The sequence below is a fragment of the Euphorbia lathyris genome, chromosome 5, assembly GCF_963576675.1.
Source record: "Euphorbia lathyris chromosome 5, ddEupLath1.1, whole genome shotgun sequence".
Lineage (NCBI taxonomy): Eukaryota > Viridiplantae > Streptophyta > Magnoliopsida > Malpighiales > Euphorbiaceae > Euphorbia > Euphorbia lathyris.
Window position 1 is genome coordinate 92,316,326 of NC_088914.1, and position 11,549 is coordinate 92,327,874.

At 34.5% G+C, this 11,549-nt stretch overlaps 1 protein-coding gene across 1 annotated transcript; it reads left to right on the forward strand.

Moving 5' to 3' along the window:
• Positions 1 to 5,281: 5,281 nt before the first annotated feature.
• Positions 5,282 to 10,786, forward strand: LOC136231183 (H/ACA ribonucleoprotein complex non-core subunit NAF1-like). The gene is made up of 3 exons (XM_066020492.1): positions 5,282 to 6,566; positions 9,282 to 9,359; positions 9,443 to 10,786. Exons 1-3 carry the CDS (start codon positions 5,433 to 5,435, stop codon positions 10,604 to 10,606), a joined length of 2,376 nt encoding a protein of 791 aa, XP_065876564.1. The 5' UTR covers positions 5,282 to 5,432; the 3' UTR covers positions 10,607 to 10,786.
• The last annotated feature ends 763 nt before the right edge of the window (positions 10,787 to 11,549 follow it).

Sequence of the window (11,549 nt, forward strand, 5' to 3'; positions counted from 1 at the left end):
TTCTCCAATATGATTGATCGATTCAATCAATCCAATCCGAGCATTGGAAGCCTCCATGATGTCCCGAGACTCCCCACCGCATCCATTACCTAACCTAATCAAATCCCCTTCAATCAACGGGATCCGATCCCCACTCACCTTATTCGGATCAATTGACTCCACCCTTGCAAAATCCATCCCATCCACCACCTTCTCTAATTCCAGGGAGCCGTCGGATCCACCATCTGCCACCGCGCGAGCCGCCTCCCCACAACCCGCATGCCGCATCTTGCCTCCTCCAACCACGCACAGCCGCCCCGCCACACCAGGCCCTGAAATGAAAACGGCTCTCCCTGCCGCCTCCGCTTTCCACCCGCCATCGACACCACGCCCCCCAGCCTTCACCACCGAACCCCCTCCATCCCCGCCAGATCTGACGCCAACGCCCAGATCACCCTTTGTCAAAACCGCAGCACCCTTTCTCCCTTCGCCACAATCAAACTCACCCTCACCGACTTCCACACTCGAACCGCCGACAACCGCCTCCTTCCCTGCCCTAGCCGCCGCCGCCGCCGCATCTCCTTCGCCCAAAACCACCGCACCCCTCCTTTTCACCATAAAACCCTAACCCTAGCAGAGACAAAAAGAGAGAATTTTTGTTTTGTTTTCTCTTTTTACTTTTATTAGACAATTATGTTTTATATTTGGGTAATTAATTTATTAGTCCCTATATTTTGACAAAACACACTGTTTAGTCTCTGTATTTTAAAAAGCACATGGTAAGGTCCCTAACCTTTTTCTCAGTGAACTGTTTAGTCAATCCGTCTGTTTGTTAGATTTTTTTACCGTTTATGACTTTGGAAATGACTAAATTACCCTTTACTATTTACCTTCAAACTTTAGAAGAGGAAATCCAATTTAGAAAAAGAAGCTTTTTGTATGGAGAACAAGAAAAAGAACAGACTCAATGCTTACGAATCTGAACGATTAAGAAGAAAATCAAGAAGAAGAATTCTCAAAGTTGATTTCAGATGCATTAGAGTTTAAAGGAAAGGAAAATAAAGGAAAAGAAGAACGCAAATCCAAATTGACTAACAGAATCTTCACGAGAGTCTAACGGCAGGAACTAAACAGTTCACCGAGAAAAATATTAGGGACTAAACAGTTCACCGAGAAAAACGTTAAGGACTTTACCGTGTGTTTTTGAAAATATAGAGACGAAACAGTATATAGGAACTAATAAATTAATTACCCTTTATATTTTAATGTATGGTCATTGTTGATAATTTTTTACAGGGTAAATAATTTATTAGTTCCCTATTTTTTACCTAACACACTGTTTAGTCTTTCTATTTTGAAAAACATATTATAAGATGCTTATCTTTTGTCAATATTAACAGTTTGGTCATTATGTATATTTTTTTAGACTTTTCACCATTATATTTGGTATAAACAGACAAACAAAAAATAACAGAGTAAATTTTGTATTTTATTATGGTTGTCCTGAAAGCTAACATATATTCGGTTAAAAATCTAAAGAAAATCGATAAAAGAACCAAAAAAGTGACAAAATATAGAGACCTTATAATGTGCTTTTCAAAATAAAAGGTCTAAACAATATGTTACGTAAAAAGATAGGGACTAATAAATTATTTACCATTTTTATAATTTCTGAAAAGTTTGTATTAAAAAGGAAACCATGAAAATATTATAATGACTTATAGTAATAAATTTAATTTTAGAATAACAAATATAGTATAAAATACTAATAAATAAAGTATATAAGGAAAAAATATCAAACACATAAAATATCAATAACCTACTATCATAAATATTAGGGTAAATAATTGTAAGGTCCCTGAGTTTTTACCTAATATACTATTTAGTCCCTCCGTTTTTAGAAATAATTATGTAGTCCCCCAGTTTTTGTTTTTGTAAACTTATGCTTGAGTCAATGGTCAAACTATATTAAATAAATTTTAAAATACCAAAATTACCCTCTATTTTATGTTTTAATAATAAAACACCTATTTTGCCTATTTTATATTTTTTTTCTCTTTTTTTCTACATAATCACAATCTCTTCAATATAAAGTAATGATTTATTAATTTTTATATAATTATAGGACTTTGATTTATTACGTAAAATTTATTGACTAAAAAATGAATGAAAACTATTTCAAAAAATATTAAAATAGAAATAAGACTATAATTGTAAAAAGTAATTTTTTACAACTCTAATAAATTTTATGAATGAAGGAAAAAGTATACAATTTTTAAAAAAATATAAAAAAATATATAATAATATTTAATGTTATTTTAAAGATATTATATTAAAAAATAAAGAAAAAATATTTAAAAAAAATTAACAATATTTTTTTTTCAAGTATATTAATTTTGATGTACATGTAGTTCAAAAACTTCGTTAAAACTAATTTGATTAGATTTGAAACTAAAAGATAATTTTTTTTTATGTAAATTAGGGGCAATTTTGGACTTCCATTTACAAAAATAAATGGAAGGATTAAAGAATGGATTAAGATAAAACTGAAGGACCTTATAATAATATGATGGACTTACTAGTGTGTTAAGTAAAAACATAAAGACCTTATAATTATTTACCCTAAATATTAAGATTTTTTTCCAAAACATAAATTTTATATATTGAGAAATTACATCACGAAATATAAGATAACAAATTCTTTTTTTTTTTGGCAGAGAGATAACATATTCTTTTGAGAACTTAATATACTAAAGGGTAAATTTTAAATAAAATCTACGTGGTTTCACTAATTTTTAGATAAACGACTGTGATTTACTTTTTGTCAAAACGAGGATTGAGGTTTTCAACTTTAGCAAAATAGGAAATTTTTCGATTAATACTATTAAAATCACCATTGACAGACTTCAAAAATGACATATTTTACGAACCACTAATATTCTGAGCAACTTTAATTCTTTAAATTTTTTATTTTAAGATTATTTAGATGATGTTTGGTAAAGAGAGAGAGAGTTAATGTTTAGAGAGAGAAAGTTCCAAAAAATATGATTTTCGAAAATCGAAAATGTAGTTCCATAAAAAAATATGACATTGAACAACTTTAATTCTTGAGAATTTTCATTTTCAGGACGTTAAAGATGGTTTTAATAGCATTAATCCAAGTGCGAAACCTCAATCCTCGTTTTGATAAAAAGTAAACTATAGTCATTTATCTGAAAATTAGTGAAACCACAAAGGTTTTATTTGAAATTTACCCTATACTAAATTCATAAAAAAAAATTATAAATACACAAAAGCTTAGGCATTATATATTATTAATATACTAATGTAAAAAATTGATAACTTATAATGTCCTAATATATATAAATATGTTCTTTTAAAGATATAAATATTTTTTTATACAATGTTTTTTGTTTTTAATGTATGCACAATGTTTCAAAATATTTCAAATCTGATAATGGTTGTAAAAATGATAAAAAAAACAACTTTTTATTTATTTATTTATTTTTTTTAATACCATTATGGAAGGTCCACAGCCGTAATATGGGATGTTTTCAGCCCTTCAAGGAATTTCCCAATAATTATAGGGTATGAAATAATTCCCTTGAAGTCACTTTTCAAGATTTTACTCGAGAACCATATTTTAACTATGTATAGAAAAAATCCCTTTTTAAGAAAATAATTTTTAATTAATACTATATTTGCTTTTGTAAAAAAATTACTTTTCAGGATAAAAGGTAAACAATAGATCTTTAACTAAACACTTAAAATTCTCAATTTTGAAATGAAAAGACAAATAAGATATAAAAAATGAGCAACCAAACACCTCCTAAATTAGTATTTAACCTTGAGTCAAAGGGAACAATTATAATTCGTCAAGAAAGTTGAATTAATAGAGAAATTCATATTAAATGCTCGTTTGTTTCTATTTTTCAGAACTACCTTTTAATTTCAAATAGGAGAGAAAAAGTGTTTAGTAAAATTTTAAAACAATTACTTTTAGCAGAAAACCAACTAATGTCTACTACCTATCAACAGCATTAAACAATAAACAGGTAAACTAAACGGGCTCTAAGTACCCGTTTATTTATCTTTTTCGGAATTGCTTTTTGTTTTTTAATTCTAAACAGCGGACAAAAAGTGTTTGGTAAAAATTCGGGGTGAATGAGAATTAAGAAAGATGGCCAACTAATTAACAAATAAAATCGGAATAAAGACCAAATTTAATCCTAACGTTTTAAGGTGTAGATTTATGTATGAACCTTAATGTTTACAAACAAGATCAATTTTAGCCCATACGTTATAAAAAGTTAGAAAAAACTGGTTGGATTAGTATTTAAATGTCACTTCAAACCTTCTAAATATCAATTATGTCTAAGATATTTAGTGTATTATTAATAAAATTACAAAAATTCTGTTAAAATATTAAAAACTAAATCTGCTACATATAAGTTAATCATATTTTTTTTTGGTCAAACTATCTAAAATATTTACTGTGGTATTAATATAATTACAAAAAATGAACCAAAAATATACGAAACTACTTCAGTTTATCGACAAACTTGTTTAGAAGGTCTGATGTGACAGTTAAATAACAGGTAAGCTAGTAGTTTCAAATTTTCGATAGCGCAAGATTAAAATTGATCTTACTTGAAAACAATAGGGTTAAATTTACATAATTTCATACGTTAGGGCCAAATCTGTTATTCGCTTGAAACATTAGGATTAAATTTTACCCTTATCCACCTAAATCAAACATACAAAGACATTACATACTAATTAAATTGACTTAAATCACTTCATACCAAAAAAAAAAAAACTTAAATCACTATTTGCCCTATATTACATTTGACCTCTAATATATCTCAATTAGTGAAATTTCATCTAACTTGGATGAAGACTTAGCAGAACAATTATTCTATTGACACGTATAAATATTTTGACACTTAGTCTAGATAAATTTTAATTTATGAATTTTTTAATCTAATTAATTATTTTTATATAAGAAAATCTACGTGCCAAATAAATTTTAAGACGTGTAATGTGTTAAGTCTATGTGTCAAAATATCACCACATATCAGAGAGATAACAATATTATCACGTCTCCATCTAAATTGGATGCAATTTCACCAATTGAGATAGTTCAGAGCCCAAATATGACCGAATAATAAGTTAAAGGCCAAATGATAAAATTTTAAATAGTTCAGGGGCTAAATAACATTTACACCAAGTAAATTCAATAAACAAACAAAGAATTTGAAAAATGGAAATATTATCTCTAGGGTTTAAGAAAACCAAAAGACTCCCGCTCTTATCGCTAGGGTTTAAGGAAACACCTAAATTTTCTCTCTTTCCTTCTTTTTTTTTCGCTCTTTTTGTAGCCATGAAATTTCATTTTTCCTTCTTCAATCCAAAATTTATTCTTGGAAGTTTCAACTTTTCACTCATTGAAGATGGTGGATTATGTACCAACCAGTGTTGAAGAAGAAGAAGAAGTGCAGCATCAAGATTCCTTGTCTAAAAACCCCAAACCCCCAATTGATCCCTTTGATTCTAGTTTTACCGATTTTTCTTTTGTTGATTCGTTACTTGATTTTAATTTCATACAAGAGTTCTTTGAGGATACGGATACGGATACCTTTGAGCTTGACAGTGAGAAGAAGATCATCATGGAGATGGGTGATAAAGAATCTTGTATTGACACACCTCCTTCAGAAGCTCTTGTTACTGAATTAACGGTAATTAAGGAGGAACCTGTGGAACCTTGTATTGAAACGCCTCCTTCAGTTGGTGTTGTTTCTGAATTAACGGTATTTAAGGAGGAACCTGTGGAATCTTGTACTGAAACCCCTTCTTCAGTTGCTGCTGTTTCTGAATTAATTGTACAGGAGGAACCTGTGGAATCTTGTATTGAAACGCCTTCTTCAGTTGCTGCTGTTTCTGAATTAATTGTACAGGAGGAACCTGTGGAATCTTGTATTGAAGCCCCTTCTTCAGTTGCTGCTGTTTCTGAATTAATTGTACAGGAGGCTCCTTTGGAGCTGGAAAAAGAGGGGGATTCGGGGAATTTGGGGGTTTCGGATTCCTCTATTGAGGAAGAGTTGGGTAGGTTTAGTTTAGTTGGTAGCTCAGATCATTCTGCTGATGAATTAGTCGTACAGGATGATCAAATCTTGATAGAAGAAACAAGTCCTGTTGCTCCAGTGTCATCTGTTGCTTCTGATGGGGGTGATTGCGGTAATGATGGAAGTAGCAGCAGTAGCAGCGGCGGAGATGATGAAAGTAGTGATTCAGAAAGTAGTTCATCGTCGGCTTCTTCTTCCTCCAGTAGCAGTGATGATGATACTGAGGAGGAGGAAGAAGAAGTAGATGATAATGAGGAGGAGAAAGAAGTGGGAGGTGAGATTGAAGAAGGCGAGATAAGAGATGTTGTTAACAGAGAAAAAAAGGTGTGTAATAGTGATGATGAAGAATCAGAGGATGTAGATAAAATGGTTGAATGGAGTGATGATGATGATGAATTCGGTGGTCATGTAAATGAAGAAGAAGATGTGAAAGGACCCATCAAGTCAAAGAATGAAGTTGTGGTAAATGATTATAACTCTAATTTTCTTTTGATTAAGAACTAATATCTCTATGTTCTGTCATTATGTGTCGGATAATCGTGTTAAACGGGTCGTGAACAAATATGAATCAGTAGGTTTTATTGTCTACTAATTTCTCTGCTTTGTTGCACGAACACTTCTCTTTAGTAGAGTTTCAAGTCCGTGTCTGTTTCCGTTGTCAGTTTTCATGATTTGGAGTTAGAAAATTGGTTACTTCATGATACATTCTGCAATAAAAATGATAATCATGTCAAACAGGTCGGGAACAAATATGAATCAGTAGGTTTTATCTATGTTGCACGGAAACTCTTCTTCATTACCGTTTCGTGCCCGTTTCCATCACTGTTTCCTAGCTAATTTTTCTTAGAAATAACGTTTCCCGGTTTCCATGTCCGTTTCTGTTTCCGTGCAACATAGGGTTTTATTGTCTACTAATTGTGATGATTAGTAGCATATTTGATGTGAATTAGATTAGGGATAATCTTCATTTGAGTTTCTAATGAGACATTTATTTAATTCATCATTTGTAGAAGAAGCTCTGACAGTAAAAAGCTTGAAATTTCGCCTATTTAAGGTTTGGAATTTGTTGAAAAACCTAGGAGAAGTAGTGAATGTACATGTGTTTCCTGATATCATTGCTTGAGATGCAATTGCCATTCTATTCCCTTCTTCCTCTTGCAATTAGGGCTCAAGAGCAAACAAGAAAAACAGAGAAATTCGCAGGCGGATTCCAGTTTAGAATCTGTGCTGTGGGTTTCTGGGTTTGAGTTGTGAGAAGGAAAAGAAGGTTTGTTTTGATAGGACCAGAAGATTTTTTGGGGGGATTGTTCATGTGTGGTGGACTTTGAGTGGATTACGTGGACCGTTATGTCATTACCGGGAGTTTTGATACGAGGGATAAATGGTGCGGGATAGGGATAAATAATGCAAGACTACTTTATTTCAGAACCCTTAACATTGGTCTTACTTCTTTAGTAGCGTTTCAAGTCCGTGTCTGTTTTTGTTTGGAGCCTATTTTATGAAGGTCATGTTTTAGAAATAACGTTTCCAATGGAGTCAAAATTCTTATTAATGTAACTGATATGTTTTTTACAAGTCTGATTGAGCTGTGTAATCATCATCGTCGGTCATTTGACTTAACTAGCATAACATCTGATGCACATCGAAAAGAAGCGCTTTATATATATGCAAAAGAGCTCTTCGGATTCACTTGCTTTGCTATTGGCTGGGCTACACTTTCCTTAGGTCAATCAGATTTCGGAGAGAGAGATGCGCGTGCACATTGAATTCATAGGGGCTTCAATCTCCCTTCAATTAGCCCACGCACCCATGTAACGCCCTTATTCTTCCGATAAGTTCTGCTCGGGTAGGATCCCTTAGTGAAAGTGAACGGAGCGTTTTGGTCCTTGCTTATCGTTAGGGTACTATAAAAGGCTTGAAAGCCAATGGGAATAGGCTAGTCCGCACTTGAAATGAACATGCTTGTTCTCTTGATGATTTATGTGATAAACACGCTTAAGACACTAATTCCATTCACGAGTCACGATTCACAAAATGTGGATTTTGATTCACGAGTCGATTCTCGATTTGACAACTATGCTCTTAGTTATATTTACTCATTGACGGTTTCATTATCGATCATGATCGAGTCATATTGTGACATATAGCTTTTGCCATGGAATCAATTATCTGTATCTTCAGCAGTTGAATATATGGCTTAAAATGGATATGATTATTTATGCTTGTCAAACTACTCTTTCAGTCCCTGAACTATTGATGCTTTACATATATGATGCTTCTTGAAACTAACAAATAGGTTTCAATTCAATCAGAATTTTTTATTTTCATGTGTACTTATTAAAGTTGAGTCTTAATGACTCTTGCTTTTTTTACTTCTTTTGGAGTCATATTGGTAAGCTTTAGAGGTGGCAATTATCGGGTTTGTGTCTTGTCAATTTTGGGTTAGTGTCAAAATGAGTCAACACTAACCCAAACCAAAAACTTTCATGTCATAGTCGTGTTAGTGTCAATTTCCTGTCGTGTTTTCGGGTCATGTGTAATTTTACTATGGATGTATCTTAATAGTGACTTTTAAAAATAGGAGGATACGGTACTATTTTTAAATATTTTATGTTATTTTTGGATTACTATGTTAACACTAACCATCCAAAAGTCTGCTACCATCATGTTGGGAGGTCAAGTCAGGTGTTTATAACAATATAGAAGGTTTGAGTCGTGTTTGAAGGTAATAATTGTAATTTTATTACCTTTATTGATAAAAGTGACCTATAAAAAACAAGTTAGAATATAACAATAATTTAAAATGTTAGTGTCATTTTCGGGTTAACATGTCAACCCTAACTCAATCCAAACATTTGCATGTCAACCCGAAAATGACACATTACCTACTAAGCAAAACCCAAACCCTAACTCTCAGCTCGTGGAGCTGTTGGGGCGAAAGCTGCTGTTTTGCTGGTGCTAACCCTGTCAGCAATGCTGAAATTGTCACTTCTTCATCCAATTTTGTTTCCGTTGAGTTTTGCTCGTCCGTCCGTGTGTATTTCCCAAATTTCATTGGCGTCTTTTGGCGTCCAGATTCAATTCTTGGCTTCAAATTCTTTTAACTATTCTCTGAAAATAACAGAACATTTTATCGGTCAGATTGCTGATTACATGGATTATACCAAATTTTTGTAGTATCTCCCAACAGTTCCTCCGGTGGATGCTACATTGCAACCGCATCATCAGATGCTGCCCGTCGGAATTGTCTTATCGGTAAGCTGATCAATTAGCTTGTCTTTGTTGATTTTTAGTTCATATAACTGTATCAATCAATGATGTTATGTTACTGAATTCAGACTCTAGGCGCCCAAGTAATCGTGGAAGGCACGGAGAAGCATGATCCTCTTAATGAGGGTTCGGTCCTTTGGATAACCGAGAAAAGATCTCCGCTGGGGCTTGTGGATGAGATATTTGGGCCTGTTCAGAACCCTTACTATGTAGTCAGATTCAATTCCGAAGCTGAGGTCCCTGCTGAGATCCATCAAGGCACTTTGGTTTCTTTTGTTGCTGAGTATGCTCAGCATGTGTTAAGTGAGAATCTTCGTAAGAAAGGGTACGATGCGTCCGGGGAGCACGACGAAGAAGTGTCAGATGATGAAGAGTTCTCGGATGATGAGAAAGAGGCTGAGCACAAGAGAATGCAGAGAATGTCAAAGCGGGTAATGAATCAGCAAACAAGTAATGATTCCAGAAGGAAGATCAAGAACCGGAACAGGAACAGGAATGGGAACGGGAACGGGAATGATTCCATGCCTTCAGGTGCCGGTCAGCAACAATATAATCAGAACCAGCAGCAGAACCAGCAACCGTATAATCACAACCAGCAGAATGCAGCTACAGCTGTAGCTGCAACACCCGGAGCTTCTTTTTGTCCGCCATTTCGTCCGATGGTACCAGCGGCCCCCGTTATATTCCAACCTCCTAATCGAGGCTGGATAAATCCTATGCCTCCTCAGCAGCAAAATGCTGCATTTATTCCAGGCGGATTTTCGGGGAATAACATGCCATGGCCAGCACAGAATCAGCCATTTCAGCAACCCTTCAATTTCAATCAAGGGCCGGTTCCTAATGGTGTATTTCCGGGAGGGCAAATGAATCCTTTCCCCAACGGACCTCCGCCTTGGCAAGCCATGCCTGGTCAAAATTGCTTTAACCCATCTTTTTTAGGAATGGGATTCCAAATGCAACAACCACCTAATCCCCCGGTCATGAATTTCGGACAAGGAATGATGTTTAACCAGCCACAAGTCCAACAGAACCATAGTCTGCCACCACCGCACCAGCCACAAGTCCAACAGAACCATAGTCTGCCACCACCGCAAGCTGTTCCTTTCGTCGACATTCGACCACCTCAGCAGTTCAATTCCGGTGCATCTTCAGGCCGTGGAAGCAGGCCATACCAAAGAGGGGGTAGTCGTGGGCGTGGGCGTGGTCGTTTTTCGGGTGGAAGAGGTCGTTAGCCATTATAATGATGTTTTTTTGTGAATTGGTTGGTATAGGCCTGCGGGCAGTTTTCGAGTTAGCTTACTGTATTCTTGTTTGCTTAACTCGTCCATTAACATAGATTTTGAAACATTTTCAGTTGAGTAATAGCATCAGGGTTCGAGTTATTATGCCATAATCGTGTTCTAATGTCTCCATCGGGTTCTGTTTATAAATATTATGACAAAGTAACACCTCTAAACATAGCTTGACCTGTTTATTATATGTGCGTTAACGCAACACAGCTTGGTATAGGCCTGTGGGCAGTTTTCGAGTTAGCCTACTGTATTCTTGTTTGCTGATCTCGCCCATTACGATAGATTTTGAAACCTTTTCAGTTGCATAATAGCATCAGAGTTTGAGTTATTATGTCATAATCGTGTTCTAATGTCTCGATGGGGTTCTGTTTATAAATATAGTTACAAAGTAACACCTCTAAACATGTCTGGACCTGTTTATTATATGCGCGTTAACGCAACACAGCTTGGTATAGGCCTGTGGGCAGTTTTCGAGTTAGCCTACTATATTCTTGTTTGCTGATATCGCTCATTAACATAGATTTTGAAACTTTTTAAGTCGAGTAATAGCATCAGGGTTCGAGTTATTATATCATAATCGTGTTCTAATGTCTCGATTGCGTTCTGTTTATAAATTTAGTTACAAAGTAACACCTCTAAACATGTCTGGACCTGTTTATTATATGTGCGTTAACGCAACACAGCTTGGTATAGGCCTGTGGGCAGTTTTCGAGTTAACTTACTGTATTCTTGTTTGCTGATCTCGTCCATTAACATAGATTTTGAAACTTTTTCAGTTGCGTAATAGCATAAGAGTTCGAGTTACTATGTCATAATCGTGTTCTAATGTCTCCATCGGGTTCTGTTTATAAATTTAGTTACAAAGTAACACCTCTAAACATGT